The following is a 26,107-nucleotide window of genomic DNA, read 5'->3' as shown; positions in this document are numbered from 1 at the left end:
ACAAGGTCAATACCCATAATGTTCTTGAATATGCACCGACAGGACAACCCCCGGAATTTAATTTTTGACACCAACATGAATCGACAAAAGTGGACTGTTTGGTTAGGACTTTGTGGAAGTGGTCAGGTGATCGGACCATTTTTCTTTCAAAGGAATGTCAATGGTAACAGGTATCTGCAGATGATCAATGATGATGTTTTACCGGAGCTGGAGGAGAACTTTGAGCGACAGGTTCGTGGTGTCTTCAGATATCTCTGGTGGGCCCAAGACTGCGCCCCAGCACATCGTCTTATCGCTGTCCGAGATCGACTGAGGGAACTCTTTGGAGACCGAGTCATCGCCCTCAACCATGCAGTGGAATGGCCGCCAAGATCACCTGACCTCACACCATGTGATTATTTCCTTTGGGGACATTTAAAGAACAAGGTGTTCCTAACTCCTCCCCGTGATCTTGATGAATTGCAGGGCCGTATTTGACATGAAGTGGATGCTTTGCGCAACGACCCGGCTTTGGTGAGACGAGCAGTTCAGGGCATGCTCCGCCGCTGTGAGCTTTGTGTTGAAAGGGGAGGTGGACATGTTGAAGGTGTGGGTGCATAAAGGTTAATCATTCCTGAGAAAAGTTCACATCTGACGTTCATTTTGCACCAATTATCCTGACTTGCATCGATTAGCCAAACTTGTAAAAATGCGATTTGAACTTGTCATTTTCAATGAACATGTACTCGGTCATGTGTGACAGCAATGATGCAAAGAAGGTATCATTGGAAAGCTGAGGATCTTCTCTTAATTAGTAAACCACATGTAAATTGTCAAAATAAATAACCTTTCCATATTAACCCTTGAATTCGGATTACCTTTTTTCTGATACGCACTGTATATATAGAGATATATATATATATATATTTAATAACATATATATTTATATATTTAAATAATATAATATATTATTTTATAATAATATTTTATAATTTTATAAAATTATATAATAATAATAATATATATATTTAATAACATAATAACAGATTTAATAACACCCGGTCAGAAATCAATAACTTCCACACCAGTCAGGGCAAATCTCTACCTTACACGATACACTTTAATCAACCGGATCACTCTATAAATGACATTCAGATCTCTGCCATTGAATCAATCACAAATCGATCACACACCACGATTCTGAAACGTGAGTCCTTTTGGATACACAAACTTCGGACAAAAGTCCCTCATGGCATAAATTTTGATGACTAAAGCATGTTCCCACATCAACCCAATCAAATTGTTAACCGTAACCCATTCATTCATTCATTCATTCATCATTCATTCATTCATTCTACCTTTATATGTCATTTATATAAATATATAAATATATTATATGAATATAAATGGGATATGAATATATGCTTGTGTGTTTATGTATGTATATCTCTATATTTGTATATGCACGTGCACCCTAACTGTAACGCAAACGGTCACTTCCGTTGAACTTGGGGCTGGTGAGTGAACTTTGGCGTGGCTCTTCCTTCTGTATGCATTTTCTACACACATCACACATCTCACACACATATCACCATACATACTTGACTGATATACATGCCTGCTGTTTTTGTAGACTCAGAAAGAAGACCTTTGTTGGTCGAAAGCTTGTCGACAATTAAAGATCGACGTCCTGAAGCTACGTCCGCGTCTTATTTAATCTAACGATTATATATTCAATACAAATGAGACGCCCTGCTCGTACTTTGGAGTTTCTACTATTTCTTACAGTTATATATATATATATATACTGTATGTATATACTGTATATATATATATATATATATATATATATATATATATATATATATATTGCAAAAATTGGGGGCTAATGAAGGGTTCAATTAGGTAGTTATTTGATAATGTTAGCACAAGGCATTTTGTAGCACCTAGTTTCGCAACTGCAAGGATTGTGAGTGGAGAGAGTTCCCTGTCACCCTACACTCCACGTCTGTCTCTTTCCCCCCTTTGTCCCTCTGTATTTATTGTTTCTTAATCCTAGCCCTTTGTATTTTCTTACCTCCCGCGTGGTTGTGAAGCTTTGATGGCATGACCGTGTGTGCATTCTCTGGGGGCACTGTGATGAAATAGCAGAACAGCGTGTGTTGTCACTGGGGCACCGTAGGAAATGACGCAAATCTGCGTGCCATCTGTGTCACGCAGAGGAGATATGGCAAAACCACCTGTGTAATATCCAGCAAGGGACAGGCCCGGGGTAAAGGATGTCAGGGCCGTACCTATAAAAAGCTTCCACAGAAGTGCTGAAGCCAGTTTGAGTGCAGTTCAAGGAGAGCTTTCAGGGAAAGTGTGGAGTGCAGTAGAGTTTGCTAGCCACAGTGTCAGCTGCAGCCAGAGTCGCGGGGCCACTCGGCTACAAGTCTGATGAGTGCGCCCTCATGTCAAACACCCTTGTCTCCCAAGGGAAGCCATCCGTCTCTATCTCTCCATCTGTCTCCTCTTCCATTCTCGTGCTACTGTACGAGTTTGGTGTGATTATATCCTTATATTAAGATAGATATGATCAGTAGTAATATGATTGTGCAGCCATAGCTGTAATGGGACAAGATCTGGCATCCTCACCAATCACAGTTAGGGGCATATCATTAACCCATATAAAAGCCATAAGGCTTCAAAATCACGAAGTAGATTTGACAGCGATGTGTTATCCTGACGAGCCCCAATAAGGTTGAAACTAATTCGTAACTTCGCTTTTCACCTGCTTGGTGACAGAATTTTGACCTTGGCATATTTGCACTGCGAAAGGCCCTTCCTGGGATGCAGTCATGACGTCATTGTGACGGCATCGTCATGACATTCGTCCAGGTTGAAGAACTTCGTTAAACATCTTCATAGAACTTCCAACTGCTAAAAGCAATGGTGATGCTGCCTGGTTGTGATTGGTAGACAATTTGACCGTGTGGCAGATGACACTTGTTGGTTCCAGATCATGCAGCAATATCTGAAATGGAACTTGATCTGCATCCTCACCAATCAATGTTATGGGTGTATCATTAACCTACACGAGCGTAACCTACACTATGGGTTATGGGTGTATCATTAACCTACACGAGCGTAACCCACACTATGGGTTATGGGTGTATCATTAACCTACACTAGCGTGGTCTTCAGGGCCATTTGGGTCTTCAGGGTCTTCTGGATCCTCTTTGCCTTTAAGGGTATTTTGGGTCTTTTGGGTCTTCATGGTCTTTTGGGTCTTTGGTGTCTTCAAGGGATTTTGTGTCTTAAGGGTCTTTTGTTTCCTCTGGGACTTTAAGAGTCTTTGGGATATTTTGGTTCTTTTGGGATATTTTGGTTCTTTTGGGTATTTAAGGGTATTTTGGGTCTAAATGGTCTTTAAGGATCTTTTGGGTCTTCAGGGTGTTTTGGGTCATGTGGGTCAAACAGGGTCTTTTCGGTATTTTGAGTGCTTTGGGTCTTCGGGGTGTTTTGGGTCTTCGGGGTGTTTTGGGTCTTTGGGATGTTTTGGGTCTTCTGGGTGTTTTGGGTCTTTGGGGTGTTTTGGGTTTTCGGGGTGTTTTGGGTCTTTGGGGTGTTTTGGGTCTTCGGTGTCTTTGGGGTCTTCAGGGTATTTTGGGTCTTCAGGGGTCTTGGTGGTCTGAAGGGTCTTGGGGGAATTAAAGGGTCGTCAATGGTCTGAGGGGTCTCAGCAGTCTTAACGTAATTAAGAAGGTTAATTAAGAGGGTGGTAATTTTATTTAAAGAAGAAAGAAGACGTTTTCGTCGCATATAAACATAACGACATAACCATATACGTTTGCTCTATTATAATAAGATATATATATTCACAGTAACCTACATAATATTGTGCCAACCCCAGTACACTCGGACAACATGTTCTGTGCTATCACTTGATATTCAAGACCACAGGCCTAGATGACCAAAGGGGAATACGAGGCCATTGCTGGAATTACAGTACGGGGAAAAATACCTGTCTTTTGCCTTGTATTCAATTGTTAGAGCGCCCGCTTCGATTCTGGGACGGCCGAGGTTCAAAGCTGGGCCAAGTCATACTTAAGACTTTTAAAATGGCATGTGATGCTGAGAGAGACTCAGATAAGATTTCTTTCCTGTATGGTCCGTAAGCGTCAGCTGTGGCTGTATGGACATGTGGCTCGTTTTCCGGATGCTGATCCAGCTCACCAGATACTCTCAGCAAGGGAGCCTCTTGAGTGGAGGAGGCCAAAGGGCCGATCGCGTGCTCCTTGTTGCAGCAGGTTGATCGGCATCTCAAGGAGATAGGGATGGTCCACTGGGCCAGGCATCGGCCTGGGGGATGGCCAGACGGAGGCCCCTGGAGTACCTGCTCCGGCGCATGCTCCCATACCTGACCTGACCAGCTGCTTCCTGGCTTGACGTTCAGTATTTAAGAGGTTATGAGCATGGATAATCCCCATAGGTAGGCATCCATAGGGAAGAGAAAATTCCTCCTTGGGAAATGCCCCAATGAGTGCAGTGAAAAAAGCGGAAAAACTTTTCTTTTTTTACTTCCGCAAAGGGAGTAATGCATTCGATCGTGTCCGTTCGTGTGTGTTCGTGTGTTTGTGAACAAGATATCTGGAAAAGTTCTGAACGGATTTGGATGAAAGTTGGTGGGATTATTGCCCTTGGGATAAGGAAGAATTGACTAGTTTTTGGTGAAGCTCAGGATATTATTCCGGATCCAGGAATTTTTTTGGGGAGTTTTTTGGGGAATTCTTTTTTCTGTTTTACTGCATTAAAGCTTTTATTCTTATGCCTAAATGATGTTTTTCTCCTCTAATTCCGAGATATATCAAAATTAATTCTCTGACAGTTAGGGCCTACTTTCTTTTTCATTTATTGTTTTGGGGAGAGGGGATGTTAAACAAAACGTATTATTCTAACTTGACCCACGGCGGGAGTATGCGCTCTACTGAGTGGCGTTCTAGTTTTAATTTACCCATGCAGCAGCTGACACTGATTGAATGCAGTGGGAGGGTTCTATTTCTCACTGACTGCACCTTGAGCCGGAAGTAACATCCTTGACATTTTTATCTCTAAAATCTTATTTCCTGCTGAAAAAAATTCTTACCAGTACGCCACTCAGTAGAGCGCATACTCCCGCCGTGGGTGGCCGCTGCTGAGCCCTATCTTCCAATTGTAAAAAATCCTTCAAAAAATTCCTGGATCCAGAATAATATCCTGAGCTTCACCAAAAACTAATCAATTCTTCCTTAACCCAAGGGCAATCATCCCACCAACTTTCATCCAAATCCGTTCAGAACTTTTCCAGATATCTTGTTCACAAACACACGAACACACAAACATATGAGATCGAATAGCATTACTCCCTGGTGGGAGTAATTAATTGACAAATGTCGGAAAATTACATGTGCAGACCAGGAATCGAACCCAGGTCCTCTGGTGAACCGCACCAGTGCTCTGCCATCTGGGTTATCTGGGCGACCCTGACCAGCATATAATTTTCCCACATATAATTGCCACTCCTTTTCCGTTACTGCTTCCGGGGCACTCGCTGCCAACCATAGGAGCACCAACTGCCTGCTGATCCCATTGATGCGAAGAAATGTGATTTTTTTTGACAAATTTTTTTTTAAGTTTGATTTTGTTTTAATCGCTCTATATTGCTTAAGCCTTTGTAACTATGTGAAGGTAATATTCAATTATCCCCGACCCCTTTCCTTAGTGAGTGTAGGGAAGTGTTTTAGGCACCTACAAAAAAAACACAAAGTAAAAATATATGCATAAATAAATAAATGAACAAAATTTGATTTATTCAAAATGCCAACAGGTTTAGAAATCGCAAATCATTTCAATTCAAATCTTAACAACAATATTATCTGAAACTAAAAATCCTACAAGTATATAACAACAACAAAGGCAGAAGTGATGAATCCGTAACAACATCCCCGCGCGGACAATGCTGGATACCCCTCCTAGTGTCATAATAAAATGGTGGTCGATTTATTTAACTGAGATAAATTACAACTGATTAGTTTACATTCCATCCATTTACAGATAAATGTGTTCTGACGATTTCAAAAATGCATTGTAATTTTGCTGTAAATAAACCTGGTTTTACATCGAGTGTTCCTCGACTTCAAAGCCAAGCTGTCTCAGTGTTGTCTGGTGTACAATGATTTTATCTGATGGTGAACATGATAATCTCGGGAATACTACGTTTGAGCCAGATTTTGCAGGTGGTATAAATGATAAATGTGAGAATTTGCAAACTGACCTTGGCTGGCGCAGTAGGGCTCAGAGTCATCCCGACCATATGCCTTTGGAAGCACAGGCCGCGGATACAAGATGTGGACTCGTGGCTCAATAGAATTACCCTGGCTCAAGGCAACTTGCTGCTCGGCAGGCTCAATGAAAAAGTCTTGTCCGTCCACAGAGATCACACCAAGCTAGAAAACAAACATAAAAGTGTAAATCACAATTAATCACTTCAATCACAAACATTCAGAACCAACTCAACCCCGATCAATAGGTCAGTCCAACTCAACCAACTCAACACACGCACTGGACTGTGTAAGAACCACCTCTAGAGGCCCTTTCCCTCCGCAAAGCGGGGGTTGGCCTTTTTTGGGCACCATGCTCCCCGTTTTGAAGCAATGTTTTATGGCCGGATGCCCTTCCTGCCACCAACCCTGTTAGTCGCCTCTTGCGACACACAGGGAATTGCCAGTGTACTGGTACCCAACTTGCCGACCTCAGAAGGATGACAGGCTGAGTCAACCACCCTCCCTGGCAATAATTCAGCGATCGACCAGGATTCGAACCCAGTATCCGAGGATCCCAAGCCGGTACCCTAACCGCTAAGCCAACACCAGGCTCATGCATTAGACTGTGTAAAAGCAAGTAATGAAGAATGGAGGTATCTATCGTGCTCACCTTTGGCAAATAGAACGAGGCTTTACATTCATTTTGTACCTGTCTCAAAAAGAAATATTGAAAGAATTAAATGAATCTTTTGAAACTAGGGAATATATTATCATTAAAAGCCTAAAATAGTGGTGTTGATCCTATCATTACCTAATACTAGTGGGGTCACCCGTGGGAATCCCACGGGCATGGAGGTGTATCGTTGAGATCGGTGCAGCCGTTTTTGCGGTACCCGGGACAATAACGTTAGGCGGGAGTTCAAACCTGAAAATGCTGGAGACCAAAGCTAAAATTGGAAAAACAATATGGCCTATTTTACTCCAGGGGGTCCCAGGATTACCCACCCAAAATATCGTTGCGATCGGTTCAGCCGTTTTTGCGGGGTACCTAGGAACGGACGGACGGACAGACAGACAGACGGACGGACAGACAGACGTACGGACATTTGGTGAATTATAGTAAGATACAGCTCTGATTATGCACGTTTGTCGCAGCAATATTCGATTCTTACATCGTGTGAGAAGTTGGTAGCTCAACGTTTCTGCTTTGCCCATGTTACAACTGAATCATTGAGATGGGATGAATGGCGTCACATGATGATGACCGGTCAGATATGGCTAATGATGTTATGGAAGGATATCTGGCATTCGAGTGCTGACAATGGTTATAGGATGTCATATTCAGGTATACTTTCGAGCATATTTTTATAATGCACAGTTGTATTTTTGGTATATATTTCCAATTGTACCTCTTCACTGGAATGGCGACAGTGAACTTTTGTATTACACCAGCACTCGCTCCCAGGTCCCTAATAAACAGGGGGGGGGGGGGGAGGGGAGGGGCTGTCATGCATCCAACCATTGCACAGTTTTTGTAGACAGAAAACAAGATATTCCAGTTGAAAAGTTACTTCTGGCTTTTCCTTGCAGTCTGTGGAAGACAGATTCAGCCCCTGCTAAAAAAAAACTGTGCCCACTACTACACTGTTATCCGCAGTATCATTGAACCCACATAAAGGATCGTAAAGCCTTTTAGAAATGCCAGCGCACCCCATACAGAAGGAATCGATCCATATTATTGTCTTTCCTCTGAGTTTGCGTCCTGTGACTTCAAAAAAAATTCTCCATCAAATTGTTTATGCCAGTAAAATAAAAGTTTTTTTCAGGTTGCTCCTTCAGCAATATCTCAATTTTCAAGAAGTGTCGTCCTCGTCATGGAAAATTCAATGTGATTTCCATGCCCTCACAGACAGTTGGGGGCATTATGTTGTGCTGATGATCCCCAATGAGAGTGAAATGTCTACATCTGAGCTTTGTTGCAAAATCATGTCTTCTAAAAATTCAGCATGTGTCCTCTAGGGGTCACAATTGAGCTCGCTGTAATGTCTTCACTGTTTTCTACACTGAGTGATTCCAAAGCAATTGAGCTCAGGACATCAGGATTTTTGTAATGAATTTATAGCAACCAGTGTGCCTACATCTACCCAGCTGTCAAGAACGTGAAAGTTTTACAAATATTCCTTTGGACGAGTTTGCATTGATTGTTCCAACTTTGCATGTGGTACAATGCATATGACTGCCAGAGCAGTTTCCTTGGCTATTGGGTGTAATCCTGGACGGGTCGCCAATTGGACACCTGATACCCGAGTGGCTCATTCATCGCGGAAGCTTTTTGCCAACTTTTTGCCAACCTTGGAAGTATGACAGGCTGAGTCAACCCGCCTGGCGTTAATTCAATGATCGACGGGGTTTCGAGCTCAGGATCCTAGGATCCCAAGCCAGCACCCTAACCACTAAGCCAGCACCAGGCTACCTTTGCAGGTACTGTATAATATTGTTCTTATACTCCTGTTTTATCCCCTGGAAATAATAATTTAAATCGGTTTTCAAAATCTTCTGTAAAACCTAGATCTGCCATATTGGCGTAATGCCTTAATTTCTGCCATTTCTTTGATACTCACGTGTCACGTCGTTGATTTTGAGCGTTTATTTATCAATCCCAATTTAGTTTGCCCTTTCAAGGTAGTCCTTTTGAACATTTTCTGTTTATTTATGCAGTTTATCAATTTTATCATGCAGTCCAGTTTTATATTGTCTTCTCAACAATTGATGGGGCTGTTGAATGAACAGTAAAACGATCCACTGCAGATTGTGAAGCCTCACTTCAACCATACCAGCTTTACCATAAACATTATAGATGTAAATGATGTGTGATAAATATTATAAGATGACACTGTATTTTTTTTGGGTTGCCATTATTATTGAATTTGTGTTTTGATTTGATTTGATGTTCTCCGTTAAGGTGCTTTTTGACTGGTTTTCCTAGGGTTTTCCTGCCTAAAATAACATGTATAGGCTATCCGCAGATTATGAGAAGCATTTACAAATTCCAATTTATTAAACACTTACAAAACAATTTATTCATTTATGGTATTTTTTGTGGAATTTGTTTTAATTATTTTTAAAAATAGAATTAAAATGTATTTTTTTATTTTCCTTATTTTTACAATTTTTTTTTTTACAGCAAATTGTACTAATTTTGAGTTGATGTAATTAACCTAAATAGTTGATGCAACATGACTACATCAAAACGTCAAAATGCAAAGCCTAAAAACTTCCACAAAACCTTCTTGATCTTTACCTATCTCAACTTTTCTAGCAAAAACGTTTCAGCAAATAAAAAAAGTTTTCGAAACAAAAAAAAGGTTAACTCTCTCTTTTCAATCTGTGCTCTTTTCAAGCATCTCCAAAACCCCATAACTGATTCAAAGAATTGGAAATACAAATTCCGACACGAGCTTTGGCTAGGACATGAAAATATAATTTCTCTGCTCCATTAAAAGTTTGCAATAGTTGGATTGTTTCAAATTACTTGTTTTATTAAGTCAACGTCTCTTTGCGCAACAGCAAACGAACAAGTCACAAAGCCGAACCGCCGCGGGCCTTGGCAGTCACAGGTCAGCTGGCATGGGGCTGGCGGTCAGCTGGTGTCTCGGCAACGGGAGCGTTATGGGCTTTTGGCCAGCAGTGCCTCATGGCGAAACTAATCCTACTCACAATCGGTCGTGACCTTGGCTCTGGGCCTCTTTCGTCGCCTGTTGTAAAACGTTCGCTCTGCCAATTTCACTGCTTTCAAGTTGAGCTTGGCTTTATGGTTTAAATGGAGGCACTTATAGCCCTTAAAACTAATGTGCATTGAAAAATGACCCTCAAAACTAAAACTAACTTTTTTTTAAATCTCTACAAGAACTTATTATATATCTGCATCAAAATACTCCAAAATAAGAAGACGAGTGGGAAATGAATCATAAAACTATAATCGCAGTATGTCTCTCCTTATTTTCACTCCATGATATTAAAAAACAAAGTGCAAAGTGTGAACTCAAGATTCTAAGATCTTAAGCCAGCCACCTTAACCAATAAGCCAACAACAGGATATCTCAAAAAGTTATGGACGGATTTGGAAGATATTTGGTGTACAAGTTGGGTGTGTGACAAGGACAAATTGATTCTATTTTGGTGAAGATCCAGAAACTAGAATTAAAAAAATGATTCTCATCATTGAGAGAGAAGGCCAAAAACGATATACAGCAAGATATCTGAAAAACCTGTGGACGGATTCAGGCAGAACATGGTGGACAGCTTGGTGTATACGTATATAATTATATGTATACTCAACGCCATAAAAAGCCAAACAAGTGTCCCACGTGGCAAAGAGAAGAGTCGCACGTGGCAAAGAGAAGAGTCCCACGTGGCAAAGAGAAGAGTCCCACGTGGCAAAGAGAAGAGTCCCAAGTGGTAGAGCGAAGAGAAAAAGAGAAACGGTGTCCATGAAAACAACTTCACCCCCATTATAATCAAATGGGATTTTTTTGTGATTTTATTATTGCCAAACCTCAGGAATTTTTCAAGATATCAGATCAAAACATAGAGCTTATTGCATGTGTGGTATATTTGTATAAAATCTGGTCAAAATTTGTCAATGGTCAAGGTCAATGCCATCCAAAACATGTAAAACACCAATTAGGCCACAATTAGAAAATGTATCAACTAAGTTTGGTACACACAACATTCAATAATCAACATTACCAAATTAATGTTTCCATGGCAACTATTGTTTATTTGGATTTTGCATGCATCGTGCGCTGCACGACATCTTTCTTGTTACTTGCAAAAATCTTTCAAGTGTATTGGTTGGTCTTGTGCGTTATTCTGTCTGTCTGTTTATTACTTGCAAGATTTTTCAAGTCCATTGGTCGGTCGACTTTCTATTCTGACTGTCTATTTGTTTGTCTATGTGTCAATTGCCTACAGGTTGCAATTCTAAACTGATCGTAATGAAACGTTACCAAGTTGTAGAGGTAGTCACGACTACTGAGAAGCCTATTGACTTTGAAGTCAAAGGTCAATTCAAGGTAAAACTTCTAAAATCATCAATTTTTATCTGAAAAATAAATTTCCATCCTATTAACTTGAAAAATAAACAGCATTTGCGACGTGCATCGCTGAATTGGGATAGCAACCTTTTTGAGGACAAAAGGTCAGAGGTCAATTGAAGGTCAAACTTCTAAAATCATCAATTTTCATCTGAATAATAAATTTTCATCCGATTGACCTGGGCTCTGATTAAGATCGTCAATTTTAATCTTGATAAAATGGACAATTTGATGTATCCATGGTGCCCTTTTTTTGGGAGGGTGGATTTTGCAAGTATTGTGCTCTGCACGATCTTTCTTGTTTGTTTGGCTGTTTGCATGTCAAAAAGTTTTTATACATTTTCTTTACATTTTACACATTTTATTTTTTACATTTTTAACGTTTGCAGGTCACATTTTTACTGTGATCATCACGAAACTTCACCACCTGATAGAGTTAGTCATAAGCAAAAAGCCTATTGATTTTGAGGTCAAATGGTCAACATGGCCAAAAGACAACAATTTTGTCTAAATTCTAAATTCCTCAATTTTCATCAAATTGACTTGAAATTTGAACAGGATTTGCATATTTGGTTTTTGAATTAAACTACCAATTATTTTTAAGGTCAATCTTTTTTTTATGGATTTCACAAGTATCGTGCTCTGCATCACATTTTTCTTGTTTTTTTGTTTGTTACTTGCAAAAATCGAATTTTTTTCAAGTATATTGGATTAGGCGTGTGCGTTATTCAGTTTGTTAGTCTGTATGACAATCGCCTACAGGTCACATTTTTACTCCAATAATCATAACACCTCACCACCTGGTAGAGTTGGTCATAAGCAAGAAACCTATTATTTTGTGATCAAAAGATCAAAAGGTCAACACAGGCCAAAGGTGAATAACTGTTAAATTTCTAAAATCTTGAATTTTCACCTGATTGACTTGAAATTTGAAGAGGATTAGCATATGAGGTCACTGAATTCAACCACCAATTATTTTTGAGGTCAACATAGGCCAAAAGGTCAACAAAGGGAGAAGTTTCTAAAATTGTCAATTTTCATCATTTACTTACACAAAAAATGTGCAAAAACAGATCCTTGCAACTACAGACCAATCAGCCTGCTCCCAATTATCAGCAAAGTTATGGAATTCCATCATTGCTTCGGATATCAAATCCTTCCTCTTCTTCAATGGCTTGATCTCTGATCATCAATTTCGATTCAAACCAGGTCAATCTACTATGGAGATGCTGCTTCTGCTGTCTCAACAATGGATGGAGGCCCTCAATGTCAAACAGGAAATTAGAGCCGTCTCCCTTGACACGTGCTTAGAGGTGAGTCTGGCACCCCGCTCTGCTCACCAAACTCTCCTCTTTTGGTATCCACAGTAACCTCTATGCATGGCTTGCAGACTTCCCCACCAGTCGCAGTCAACGTGTGGCCCTGACTGGAATTCTCTCATCTCCCCCTTCCTGTTCAGGCTGGAATTCCCCAAGGCAGTGTTCTGGGCCCTGTGCTTTTCCTGGTCTTCATCAATGATCTCTCTGACTCTCTTGAAAATCCTCTCTATCTCTTTGCTGATGACTCCACTCTCTGCCGCTCCATACCTCACATCCCTCAGATCGGCAGTCCGCAGCCTCCTCACTCTCTGCAGACCTCGCGAGATCTCGTGAGATCTTGTCGGGGAGGTCACGGTTTTTTGAAGCTGTCCACGATCTTCACGCACGCTCAAAGTTAAGAAATTGTTCACAAATTGTATTTTTGTCGAAACTGTATTTATCTTACGTGTGTGTACCTATAGTGTGTCCCTCGGGAGATTCTCGATGTTAATCTTTCATACCTGTATAAAATAGTCGAGTATTTCGTGCCACGCGGCCGAGTTGTTGAAGCTTCCTACCTTGAGGCTTGGTTCTCTCCGGTCATCCAAAGTGAAGTTATTTTTCCATTCGTGTGTTTGTCAAATTTCCACTCATTATTTCATCGTCAATGCGTTATTGTTTGTTTATAGTTAGTTTTGGTTTGAATTTCCTGTAACTCGAAATTAATTAATCGTGTTCTGTTTGCTCCGTGTGTGCGGCCTTGTACCCTGAGGCTACCCCCGTCGGTGGTTGTTAACGTAAGTTCCCTACTTCATGTTTTGCTTGGTTCGTAGATTTTTCACGTCTCCCCCGAACATCAACTCTTTGTCTAATGTTTTAAATCCCCACCCCCCCCCCCCCCCCAAAAAAAAATAAAAAAAAATAAAAAACATTTATTTCCTTTTCTCCACGTGTGCTGTTTCGGGTACTTCTGTCCACGTGCGCTGTCTCGCCCCGCCCCCATTATCCTCTTGCCTTCCACCTTTTGCCCTGTTCACGTGACTCGTGGTTGTCCCTCTAGGCCCTCTCACCGTTGGTATTTTGAGAATATAAGATTGTTCTTCACGGTTCTGTTTAAATATTATTTAAATATGTTTAAGCTTTCCCCTGCAGTTTTATTCAGTGGTATATTACAACACGCTGTTTGTCTTCCTATTTAAAAGGCTTTTTTCAATTTCCTCTCCAACTCATTCCACTTCAAAAAAAAAAAAATTCAATCTCTTATCTATCTATAATTCCAGTAATCTCTGTGTGTTTGTTTGTTTGTACGTTTGTTTGTCTGTGACCGCTGTTTCTCGACAACCACGGGTCCGATATACTTTAAACTTGCCAGGTATATTGCTGGGGACCCGAGGATGTGCCTTTTCAAGGTTTCATATTAATCGGACAATTACTTACCGAGCTATGTCCAAAAAACGATTCAACCAATCAGAGAGCAGCGAGCTATCGCGTGTGCCGAACGTGGCGAACACACTCTGCCTCGGATGGCACATTTGAGAGCGTATTCATTTATTTCCCGTCGGCAAACTATGTTGGCGCTATGTTGGCGTTAAACGATGTTTTAAAACTAATTAAAACCCCGGGGGGATTGTCACTGTACTCGCAAGCCGTTCGCCGTTCGCTTTGGCGTTGCGAATGGACCAAAACATTTCATGAACCAAACCATTTCATGTAAAGCGTTCGCCGTTCGCTTTGGCGTTGCGAATGAACCAAAACATTTCATGAACCAAACCATTTCATGTAAATAGAGGGGGGGATATAATTTTAGATATAGATATAGTACGGGCATGCCCTAGTAATTCTAAATCACGACATGCTCTAAATTCACATTCATTCCATCCCTCCTCCATCGTTCTTAATCGGATCGCTAACTTGAAAATCACAATAAACCCAATTTGTTATCAATGTTCGTTTTTCATTCATTAAGCCTCATTAATCATTAAGCCTGGTGTTGGCTTAGTGGTCAGGGTGCCGGCTTGGGATCCGAGGATCCTGGGTTCGAATCCCGGTAGATTGCTAAATTAACACCAGGGGGGTTGACTCAGCCTGTCATCCTTCGGCAAATTGAGTACCAGCTTGCTGGGATGAATGATCCCGGTGTGTACCCTGGTTTAGAATAGGTACACCGTATCCCTGCACATCGTAAGAGGCGACTAAGGGTTGGCGCCAGGAAGGGCATCTGGGCATAAAAACATTGCCTCAAACAGGGAACCATGATTGTCATGGGGCCTGCAAGGCACCCCTGCTCTAGCGGGGAAAATGGCCATAAAACGATCATTCATTCATTCATGTTCGTCTTTTATTAATCATCCACATTCTAAACTCCCCCCTTGCCCCTCCCCTCCAAATCCCCGCCTTTCCCCTCCACTCCTAAACTCCCCCATTGCCCCTCCCCTCCTAAACTCCCCCCTCACCCCTCCCCTTCAAAACTCCCCCCCCAACCCCTCCCCTTCAAATCTCCCCCCATACCATTCCTCTCCAATTCTCCCTCCTCAAAGCCGCCTCCTCCCCACTTCGTCTCACTTCTATCTCATACCTCCACCTCCCCCAACCTTCTACTTTCCTCTGTCCCCCCTCAAACAACCCCTCACTGTGCCTCATCCCATCACCATCAAGCCTTTCGTCCTCCTCATCCTTCCCTTTCTTGTAACTCTTCGGTAATCTCTGACACACTATCAAATGCTCTCCCTACCTCCCCCTCTCATCCTTCATCTTACCCTACCCTTCACCTCCCCTGTCCTGCACCCGATGCTCCCCCTATCTCTCTTCATTAACGGTATGGACCTCAAACTTCCGGGGCCTTTGCTCAAACCTGACTGATCTCTCCATACAGTTTGCTTCTGACAATCCAGACTTGATCTGCTTAACAGAAACTTTCCTCCTTCAAGATGTCTCTGATTACTTAATATCTCTTCCTGGTTACTCGCTCCTCCAGTATGATAGACCTGAGCCTCGTCCTTGTGGTGGGGTTGCTATCTTTATCAAAAACTCTTTTCCTCACTCTAGTCTAGTAGGAAGACTAGGTCCCTCTGCACCCCCCGGAGATATACTTCTAATCAGTGTTTCTAGATTGGAAAAAATGTGTAGAAAATGACTAGCTATGGCCCCAAGCTGAAAAAATGTCCCACATACCATTTTTATGCAAATTACTGCTGCAAATTTTATGCAAAATTATGCAAATTTTATGCAAATTTTTGATGAGGAGTAGAGTTGAGGGGTCTTTGAGGGCTTCATCGAGGTGCTCTCGGTTGCAAGACTGGGTCATTCTGAGAAGCACAGCAGGGTCAGAGATCATGATGTTCTCCTCCTCAGTGAATCTCTCCATCAACAGCCTCTCCATTGCCTCACACACTGTTTTGAGGCAAAAGAGGGACTTTGCGTAGGCCTTTCCACTGAGAACACCTTTGAGAGATCCACTTGTTACTAGTTGTGCCTCAAAGAGAATCTCTGCATATCCAGAACCACGCATCTTGTGTCCAGTGAGCATCCCGATGTAGTTCATGGATGTGTGGAAGGGTCCAATCGTTACTACATGACTAGCAAATTCATTTGGCCAGCGCCAGATGATGGGAAGGGCTTTCATGCAGACACCCAGATCAAATGTATTCAGGACCCATCTCTGACCCACCTCAGCAGTTGCTGCCTCGGAACGCTTCAGTAGCTCACGAACAACTGCGTTGTCTGTGATCGGTTGGTGGATAGGCGTGCAGTAGTCGACTGTTGATTTGCTGGGTGGGGGAGAACCAGTTGCAGAGGTGAAACCCCCTAGCCCAGGCACAGGCTGCAGGCCATTGCCATGCCATGCAGGCACCAGGCACAGACCGATCACAGACAACGCAGTTGTTCGTGAGCTACTGAAGCGTTCCGAGGCAGCAACTGCTGAGGTGGGTCAGAGATGGGTCCTGAATACATTTGATCTGGGTGTCTGCATGAAAGCCCTTCCCATCATCTGGCGCTGGCCAAATGAATTTGCTAGTCATGTAGTAACGATTGGACCCTTCCACACATCCATGAACTACATCGGGATGCTCACTGGACACAAGATGCGTGGTTCTGGATATGCAGAGATTCTCTTTGAGGCACAACTAGTAACAAGTGGATCTCTCAAAGGTGTTCTCAGTGGAAAGGCCTACGCAAAGTCCCTCTTTTGCCTCAAAACAGTGTGTGAGGCAATGGAGAGGCTGTTGATGGAGAGATTCACTGAGGAGGAGAACATCATGATCTCTGACCCTGCTGTGCTTCTCAGAATGACCCAGTCTTGCAACCGAGAGCACCTCGATGAAGCCCTCAAAGACCCCTCAACTCTACTCCTCATCAAAAATTTGCATAAAATTTGCATAATTTTGCATAAAATTTGCAGCAGTAATTTGCATAAAAATGGTATGTGGGACATTTTTTCAGCTTGGGGCCATAGCTAGTCATTTTCTACACATTTTTTCCAATCTAGAAACACTGATTAGAAGTATATCTCCGGGGGGTGCAGGGGGACCTAGTCTTCCTACTAGACTACTCTACTTGCACTGCCCTCTCTCCACATCACCCCCATGAGTACCTATGGCTACGGCTTCCTCTCTGCTCCCACCTTTTGTTCATATGCGTTCTGTACCGTCCTCCAAACAGTGATGACTCCATTTACATTTCGCTGTCTGACAACATGGACCAACTTCTATCCACTCATCCCAACTCTCTCGTCCTCATATGTGGCAACTTCAACTGTCATCATGCCAGCTGGCTGGGTGTGGGTTCCTCTCTCACCAGTCATGGCACCTCAGCAAAGGACTTCTGTGACTCACTGGGCCTGACACAATCTGTCAATTTCCCGACCCGGATCTCAGTCAATGGAGTATCTTCTCTTCTCGACTTGGTTATGACAAACTTCCATGCAAATGTCTGCTGCTCTTATTCTGCTCCAATCGGTTCTTCTGATCATGTGCTTGTTAAAGTGGATATCTCTCTGGCCATTCTCAGAGAGCCTCCTCAGCGTCGACGAGTCTGGCATTTCACTCAGGCCGACTGGCACGGTCTTCAAGCAGCCATCAATCATCTGGACTGGTCTCCCATCTCTACTGCCTCTGACATCAATTCTTCCTGGGAATTCTTCCAAAGAAAACTGCTCTCTCTCTAATGCACAGATTTATCCCATCTCGTCTTCAGTTGTCTTACCCTTCCTCCCGTCCATAGTACCCTGAATCTTGTGGTGAGGCAATTGCCCTGAAACAACTTGCCTTTGCCTCTTGGAAGGCTAATCCAACTGAAGGCAATCTCAGTTCCTTCCACCAAGCTCGGAACAAGTGTGTGTCTACCCTCAGGAGTGCCAGGAAGCACTATCTCTCCTCACTCAAGAATGAACTCTCAAACCTGTCTCCTTCCTCCAAATCCTGGTGGCGTCTGGTCAAATCCGTTTATGGTGTTTGTTCCCCCTCCATCCCCTCCCTTACCTCAAATAGCTACACAGTTGACACCGCACATGACAAAGCCCAATGCCTCAACTCTGTGTTTGCCTCAAAATATTGTGTCCCAAACCCATCTCTCTGTTTCCACCTTACCCAGTCGAACCCAACTGCTCCTGGACTCTGTGTCCTTCTCTCCTGACAAGGTGGAGAAGTTTTTGTCAAACCTCGACTCTGATTCTGCAACTGGCCCCGACGGCATCAGCCCACGGGTCCTAAAATCCTGCTCTGCCGCTCTATCTCACCCTCTCTCTGTTCTTTTCACACTCTCTTTTGCTAAAGGTCATCTGCCAGAATCTTGGAAATCAGCAAACATTACCGTTTTACACAAAAAGGTGCTAAAACAGATCCTTGCAACTACAGACCAATCAGCCTGCTCCCAATTATCAGCAAAGTCATGGAATCCATCATTCCTTCAGATATCAAATCCTTCCTCTTCTCCAATGGCTTGATCTCCGATCATCAATTTGGATTCAGACCTGGTCATTCTATTCTGGACATGCTGCTTCTGCTGTCTCAACAATGGATGGAGGTCCGCAATGCCAAACAGGAAATCAGAGCTATCTCCCTTGACATATCATGTGCCTTCAATACAGTCTGGCACCCAGCTCTGCTCACTAAACTCTCCTCCTATGGTATCCATGGAAATCCCAACGCATGGCTGGCGGACTTCCTCTCTGGTCGTAGTCAACGTGTGGCCCTGAATGGATTTCTCTCATCTCCCCTTCCTGTTCAGGCTGGAGTTCCCCAAGGCAGTGTCCTGGGCCCTGTGCTTTTTCTGGTCTTCATCAATGATCCCTCCAACTCTCTGGAAAATCCTCTATATCTCTTTGCTGATGACTCCACTCTCTGCCGCTCCATTCATCTTCCCTCAGATCGGCAGTCTGCAGCCTCCTCACTCTCTGAAGACCTGGACAAAATCACAGACTGGTCAAACAAGTGGAACATGTCTTTCAATCCTGACAAATCTCACACTCTTACGATGTCTCTCCGAAAAGACCGACTGGACAACCCTCCCATCTACTTTCTCAGCAATCCTCTCCAGGAAGTTCTGTCACTCAAGCTTTTGGGTCTCACTATCTGTCAGGATCTTTCCTGGGAAAACCACATTTCCAAGCTGGCCTCCAAAGCCAGTCGCCGACTGGGCATCACCCGTCGTGCGAAGTCCTTCCTTGGCACACCTGAGCTCCTCACCACATACAAGGCTTTCATCCGCAGCTCAATGGAATACTGTTCTCCCCTATGGGCCGGTGCTCCTGCCTCACACCTAACTCGGCTTCACGCTGTTGAAACCAAAGCTTTCAGAATCATTGGAATCTCTCACGATGAAGCTATCTCCGAGGGCCTTTCACTCACTCACCGCAGGCAGGTAGGTGGTCTTTCTGTCTTCTACCGACTCCTCTCCAGCCTTGCTCCCCTAGCTCTATCTGTGCTCTGTTCCCCAAATATTCCTACAGGTCGCACAAGATCTGCCAGCAACCCTCTTATCGTTAAACTGCCGAAATCTAGGCTCTCTGCTCACCTTCACTCTTTCATTCCTCTTTTCTCCCGCCTCTGGAACAAACTCCCACACTCCCTTCAATCCCACTCCTCCCTCCAGGTCTTTAAAACAGCTGTTCACCCCCATCTATTATCTTCCCCCATCCAAAACCTTGATCTTTTCTACCCCCGCTAATTCACCCCAGATCCACTTTTTTTGAAATTCCAACTTCTTTCCTGGAAGTCCTTGCAGTGTCCATATGTTTTATCCCTCTCCCACCCCCCCCTTCCCATGCCTCCCCCCCTCCCCAAAGCCCCCTCCCTCCCACAGATCTCTCGATGTCCCTGCTCTCAAATGTTGTGTTTGTGTCCTTCCCCATCTCTCCCCATCTTGTCTACCGCTCGCCTTATTATATGTTTTATGTGTTGGTTTGTCTTTTTGTGTGATTAATGTTAACTCTTTCACGAGCCTCGCTCTTGTATACAAAAAAAAGACCGGGACAAAATCACAGACTGGTCAAACAAGTGGAACATGTCTTTCAATCCTGACAAATCTATCACTCTCACTATGTCTCTCTGAAAAGACCGTCTGGACAACCCTCCCATCCACTTTCTGTGCAATCCTCTCCAATAAATTCTGTCACTCAAGCTTTTGGGTCTCACTATCTGCCATGATCTTTCCTGGGAAAAACAGCCAATCACCGACTGGGCATCCTCCGTCGTGCAAAGTCCTTCCTTGACACACCTGAGCTCCTCACCACATACAAGGCTTTCTTTAGCAGCTCAATGGAATACTGCTCTCCCCTCTGGGCCGGTGCTCCTGCCTCGCACTTAGCTCGTCTTCACGCTGTTGAAACCAACGCTTTCAGAATCATTGGAATCTACCGCAATGAAGCTGATACTGAGGGCCTTTCACTCGCTCACCGCAGGCAGGTTGGTGGTCTTTCTGTTTTCTACCGACTCCTCTCCGGCCTTGAACCCCCAGCTCTATCTGTGCTATGTCCCCCCAAATATTCCTACAGGATGCACAAGATCTGCCAGCAACCCTCTTATGGTTAAAGTGCCAAAATCAAGACTCTCTGCTCACCTTCACTCTTTCATTCCTCTTTTCTCCCACCTCTGGAACAAACTCCCTTACTCTCTTAAATCCCACTCCTTCCTCTAGGTCTTAAAAACAGCTGTTCACCACCATTTCCTACTCCCATCCAAAACCTTGATCTTTTCTACCCCCACTAATTCACCTCAGATCCACTTTTTTGAAATACCGACTTCTTTCCTGGAAGTCCGAGCAATGTCCATTTGCTTTATACCTCTCCCACCCCCCGCCCCTTCTCCTTCCCCCTACCCCCAAGCCCTCTCCCTCCCACAGATCTTCCGATGTCCCTGTTCTCTGCTGTTGTACTTGTGTGCTTCCTCTTCTCTCTCTGTGTGCTTCCCATATTGTCTCCGCTCCCTTTATTTTATGTTTTATGTGTCCGTTTATGTTTTTGTGATTAATGTTAGCTCTTAAACGAGCCTCAATCTTGTATACAACAAAAAAAAAAATACTTATCAAGACCATTAAGACCACCAATTCCCCAACATACCCTGAATATCCTTAAATATCATGAAGAACCAGCTGACCCCTAATGACCCAAAAGACCCTGAGAACCTAAAAGAGCCATAGGACCCTGATGAACCAAAAGACTCTGAGGAGGCAAAAGACCCTGGGTACTGAAAAGACCCAGGGGACTCAAAAGACCCCGAGGGCAACCTCATTTAAAAAAAACTCTTTAAAATACAATAATGAATTCAGTTTTATATATTTTATAAAGATGAAAGTGGGGTTGTACAAAATAATGAAAGAATCTACAAAGACACCCCACAAAATACACCACACAGACACATCCTCGCGAGGGTGTACAATCTTTGATTGCTCTTAGTTGTTGTTAATGTGTTTGACATGATGAGACAATTTTTTGGGGGGACATTATTCATGTTACATTGTGGAACAAAGATGAGATGCAAACCTTGACACAAAAATGCTGCATAATTACATGTCCATTTCATTGTGACCAAATCATCTAATGCTGCATTGTGGTGAATGTTTTCACAATGGGATCCATTGTGGAAGTAACAATCTCAACATGTCCATCTCCGGCAACAATCTCTGAATTGCACTGTCATCGCATTGACCAGATGAGCACTATAATTTGCGTATGGGGAATAGCATTCCACACCCGAATCTGCTCCTGTTACAAGTCATCCAGGGTCCATGGCAGTCTTGGAAAAGGTCCAAAGTGATGATCAATGATATTCCAGAGATGTTCATTTGCATTTGAATCTGGCAAGATAGCAGGCCAGGTTGTCATGACATGAATGTTGGCATTGACAAAAACATTCAATGTTTGAATGGCCCAGTGAGCAGGAGTATTATCGATTCCTGGACCATGTTCCTGTACCAGGATACTCCTGGACCATGTTGGCAATGCATGTTGCTGTAAGATCTCATTTAGGTACCCATCTATCCATCTACAGATCAAGTTGGCTCCAATAGTTTTTACAATACCACCCCACATCACAACACTTCCGCGTCCAAACGTTGTGACTTCCTGGACACTGGGGCGTATCGCTCGTTGCATCTTCTGTCGACCAGTGCACAGACATCATACTTTTCAAGGAGAAACCTACATTGCCACTGAAAGTAACACTTGCCCACTTCCCAATGCCCATCTGCCATCTTTGCAATGCAATATGAGAACTGGAATCAACAGACCACAATCCACCACTGAACCTGCAGTGACTCTACTGTAAGAATGAATGAATGAATGAATGAATGATCGTTTTAAGGCCATTTTCCCCGCTAGAGCGAATGCATGATCTCAAACAAATGGAGGTACAAACTGTGCTGAGATGTGCCCAAAGCAGACCACCAGCCTAATATAAATCAAATGAATGGTTGTGCCCCTGCATATTTACCTGTTGCTTTTGGTGATAAGTTATACACCACCTGCTTCTGAGGCCAAAAAGGTCAGATCTAATAAAGACTCCAAGGTCAGGTCAGTCTTTTGGGACTGCCACCAGTAACATGTAACTCAGTGCTACCTGCCGCATGGTCGGGTTGTCGGTGACTAAACCGACAGCCCTCACTTGCTTTGCCAGTGGGGATGGTGACTGTGACACCCTGCCAGGACTGAAAACATCACCTGGCAAAGGGCGGATGAGCTCCCGTATGTCATAAAAAACACCCACCCGGTTTCCACCGGTTCAAGTCATACAAAAGACTTAAAAAATGGTACCTCCTGCTTCCTTGCTTGTAAGGGATAGAGCACGGACAAGCCCCATCAGTTGGCATCCATGGGGAGGAGGAAATTCCTCTTGAGGATATGCCCCACTGAGTACGGTGAGACAAGCGGCGCCATTGTTATGACGTCGCTGGTACCCAGAGTATCCCGGGAAGTGACGGTAGTGACAGCACTTCCCCCACGATCAGTGGCTGTGTTAAGTGTTTGTCTCGTCAATATGTCCTCGTGTGTGTGTGTGTGTGTGTGTCAGCTTTATTACGAGCCCTAGCCCAAGTATAAGAAAAAAATAAAGAACATTAAAAAAAGGCAAAAGCCTCAACTGGTAGAAGTCTGGCACATGTGGAAGTGAACAATTGCCACATCATAAAATGCCATCATGATCATAATTATGATTATAAACAAGACTGTACTCGTTATACTGAAATAACTGTTGACTTGTGGAAACAAAGTGTTGAAATGAGATAAAGTTTGATTTAAAAAATAGTGCAATTTGGATTAAAACATAATTATTAAAAGACTGCAGGATGGTGCAGAGGTAATGCTTAGGCCTACTTTTGAGCTTTAAGTCTGGAATTTATTTGCAACTCAAATGGGCATACATTGCTGGAAGTGCTTAACGTATCTTATCATGGAACCTTCTGCCTACAAAGCACCTGTATGGATGTTCACAGTCAGATATTATTTCGACAGAACAGAACCCTGACTGGTGGCTCCAATTATCCTTTCATAATTTCATAATTGTATAACACAATAATACATTCTAAATGATAAAAAGGAAGTTTTCTCTGAGCGCAAACCTCACCAAACCATCGCAGTTGCTCAGGGCGACCTGTGAGGTGCTGGCCTTCCCTGCCACATGTCCAGTATAATGGCAGGTGCCCGCGGATGCTCTGCGACGTCTTCTCCTCCTTTCTGGTCCGTTGGCGCCCCAGTACTCCACGAGCAGATCGGGAGTGAAAAACGCCGCGTTGCGCGTAAGGTTCAGCTGATAGCGGCGGCCGCCCGACGACACGTGGTAGAAGAGTGACGCCGAGTCGAGGTTCCTTCCTGTGGTACTGCGCCGTCTCCGCGAGTCCCCGGTCAACTCTCCCAGCTCGTAGGATACGAAACGTCCGACCTGGTCTACCCGGTAGGGAATAGTGGTCTCGTAGAACGACAAGGAGCGCAGGAAGTTGGCTGTGGAAGCAAGAGAACAGGAATGGAGGCAAGGGATCAAAAGAGTGAAAGTGATTATAGAGAAAGGAATCAAGGCAGATGAGAGATTCGATGAAGAATGCGTTTAGTCTGCAGAGGGCGCAGTCACTTCAACGTCACATGGTAGGAAATTGCTCAAACAGCTTAATTTTAAGGTGTTTTAATTGGAGCTACCAATATTTCAACTACAAATCACCTTTGGAAAATAAACCAAATAAGGGGTAAGGTAAGGTGCACAAAGGGGTCATCTGATTTACTGATGTACATTGTACAAAGACCACCAGCATTACTGCCGTCACATGTGATCAAATTTGCTTTACATGTGCACCTTATCTAAATAATGTGTGGATTCAAAATTGTAGAAAACTTACCCTTCTGGATGTCTGGATGTGCGGCCACCTTTTCTGTTGACCCCAACCCCAGGAGGAAGAGTCTCAACAGCATGCCTACATAGGACCTCCTGCAGCGGGTGCACAAGATGTCCATCGTTTCTCAATCCATTATCCCCCGAGTCAGCGGCTGTGCAGGATCTAACTCAGGGATTCCGAAGACGGATTGTTTTTCTCAGCTGTAAATTTGTCCCAACCAGTGTTTGCTTCGAGACGAGCAAGACCCGACTGTGGTGATGCGCTTGCACTATGTCCAATATCCCACACGCACCTTGCAAGGAGCAGCTCACAGCCTTGGTTACCTTTCGACAGCTGTGACGGCCAGTTAACAGAGAGAGAGAGAGAGAGAAAGAGAGAGGGAGAGAGAAAGTTGCTGGGAAAGAAGGTGGGGGATTGAGGGTGAAAGGGAGGAATGCAAAGAAAGGGGTGTCTTTGGAGTTGCTGCCCTGACGACCCTATGGAGCCCCGGAGCGCTTAAATCACGCCGAGCACCAATGGGGTGCCGTTGGTACCCCTTAAAGAAGTCACGGCGCAGCCAATGAGGGAAACAGGCGGGCACTGTGAGAGGCCAGAGAGGAGGCAGATGGAGTGCTCAAGCGGACCTGCGCCAATCCGTGCGCCAAAGATGCACGAGCGCCTTTCAAAACGCGGTGGAGGATTTTCCCGGCCTGCTCTCCTAGAACGATCGTCGCCTCGAGTGTGACCGAATCGAAGAGAGAAACCAAGTGCTGAAAGAACTGGAAACTCGGATTTATAGGTCCCACGCCCGCCGCTCCCGAGAGACGTTTCACGAATAGACGTCACTTGCAGGGGCTTTTTATGCACGACGTCTGAGAGGGGGAAGTCAGAGTAATTCCCGCAGTTTGAGTAACTTTAAAGACGCACGCATGCCCAGGATGACAAACTGTCTCCATGAAGGATGCCACAATTAATACAAATCGTGGGGTACAAGAAGGATGTTTTGGAACCCATTGTGATTCTGGAATTGTTTAACTTTTGATGAAGTGTGTGAACTCCACGCCAGACAGTATTTGAACCAACTGGGAGAGTTCAACCATTTCCATCATCCACCACACTTACTTATCATGCACATGTGTTCTCCATATTCCTATTTTATGCTGTCTTCAGGTCATATGACTAAGGACTCTTCCGCATCTACAAACTCTCAATGAGATCCAAAGCACCTGCTATGGAAAAGTACCTCTTCACTCCTACAAAGGAGACTATATAGGCAGAGAAGTCTGAGGATGCCTTATAACCATTTAAATCCGACGGTGTCCTTTCGAAGAGCTTTTGATGAAGTGCTTTTGATGTGAAGAACTTTTGATGAAGTGTGTGAACTCCACGCCAGACAGTATTTCAACCAACTGGGAGAGTTCAGCCATTTCCATCATCCACCACACTTACTTATCATGCACATGTGTTCTTCTCCGTATTCCTATTTTATGCTGTCTTCAGGTCACATGACTGAGGACTCTTCCGCGTCATACAAACTCTAAATGAGATCCAAAGCACCTGCTATGGAAAAGTACCTCTTCACTCCCACAAAATGGCCTGGCCAAAACTTCCTGGCCAAATTGCAGCCCTAACTACTGCTGGGAAGGCAATGGCAAAC

General features: G+C 43.7%; 1 protein-coding gene across 1 annotated transcript in view; it reads right to left on the bottom strand.

The window, feature by feature from the left end:
- The window catches only part of LOC137412665 (A disintegrin and metalloproteinase with thrombospondin motifs 6), a 122,626-nt gene extending 97,984 nt beyond the window's left edge, over window positions 1-24,642 (bottom strand). The window contains exons 1-3 of the mRNA XM_068097954.2: window positions 24,475-24,642; window positions 23,712-24,085; window positions 6,275-6,446 (exon numbers count right to left, since the gene is read on the bottom strand). Coding sequence (XP_067954055.2) covers window positions 6,275-6,446; window positions 23,712-24,085; window positions 24,475-24,589 — 661 coding nt within the window. The 5' untranslated portion in view covers window positions 24,590-24,642. The remainder of the gene's footprint in view (window positions 1-6,274; window positions 6,447-23,711; window positions 24,086-24,474) is intronic.
- Window positions 24,643-26,107: the final 1,465 nt, after the last annotated feature.

This window comes from Myxine glutinosa, chromosome 1 (genome assembly GCF_964187855.1).
Source record: "Myxine glutinosa chromosome 1, kmMyxGlut1.1, whole genome shotgun sequence".
Taxonomy (NCBI): Eukaryota; Metazoa; Chordata; class Myxini; order Myxiniformes; family Myxinidae; genus Myxine; species Myxine glutinosa.
Note: the sequence above shows the minus strand (reverse complement) of the source record. Positions and strands in the feature narration are given on the sequence as shown.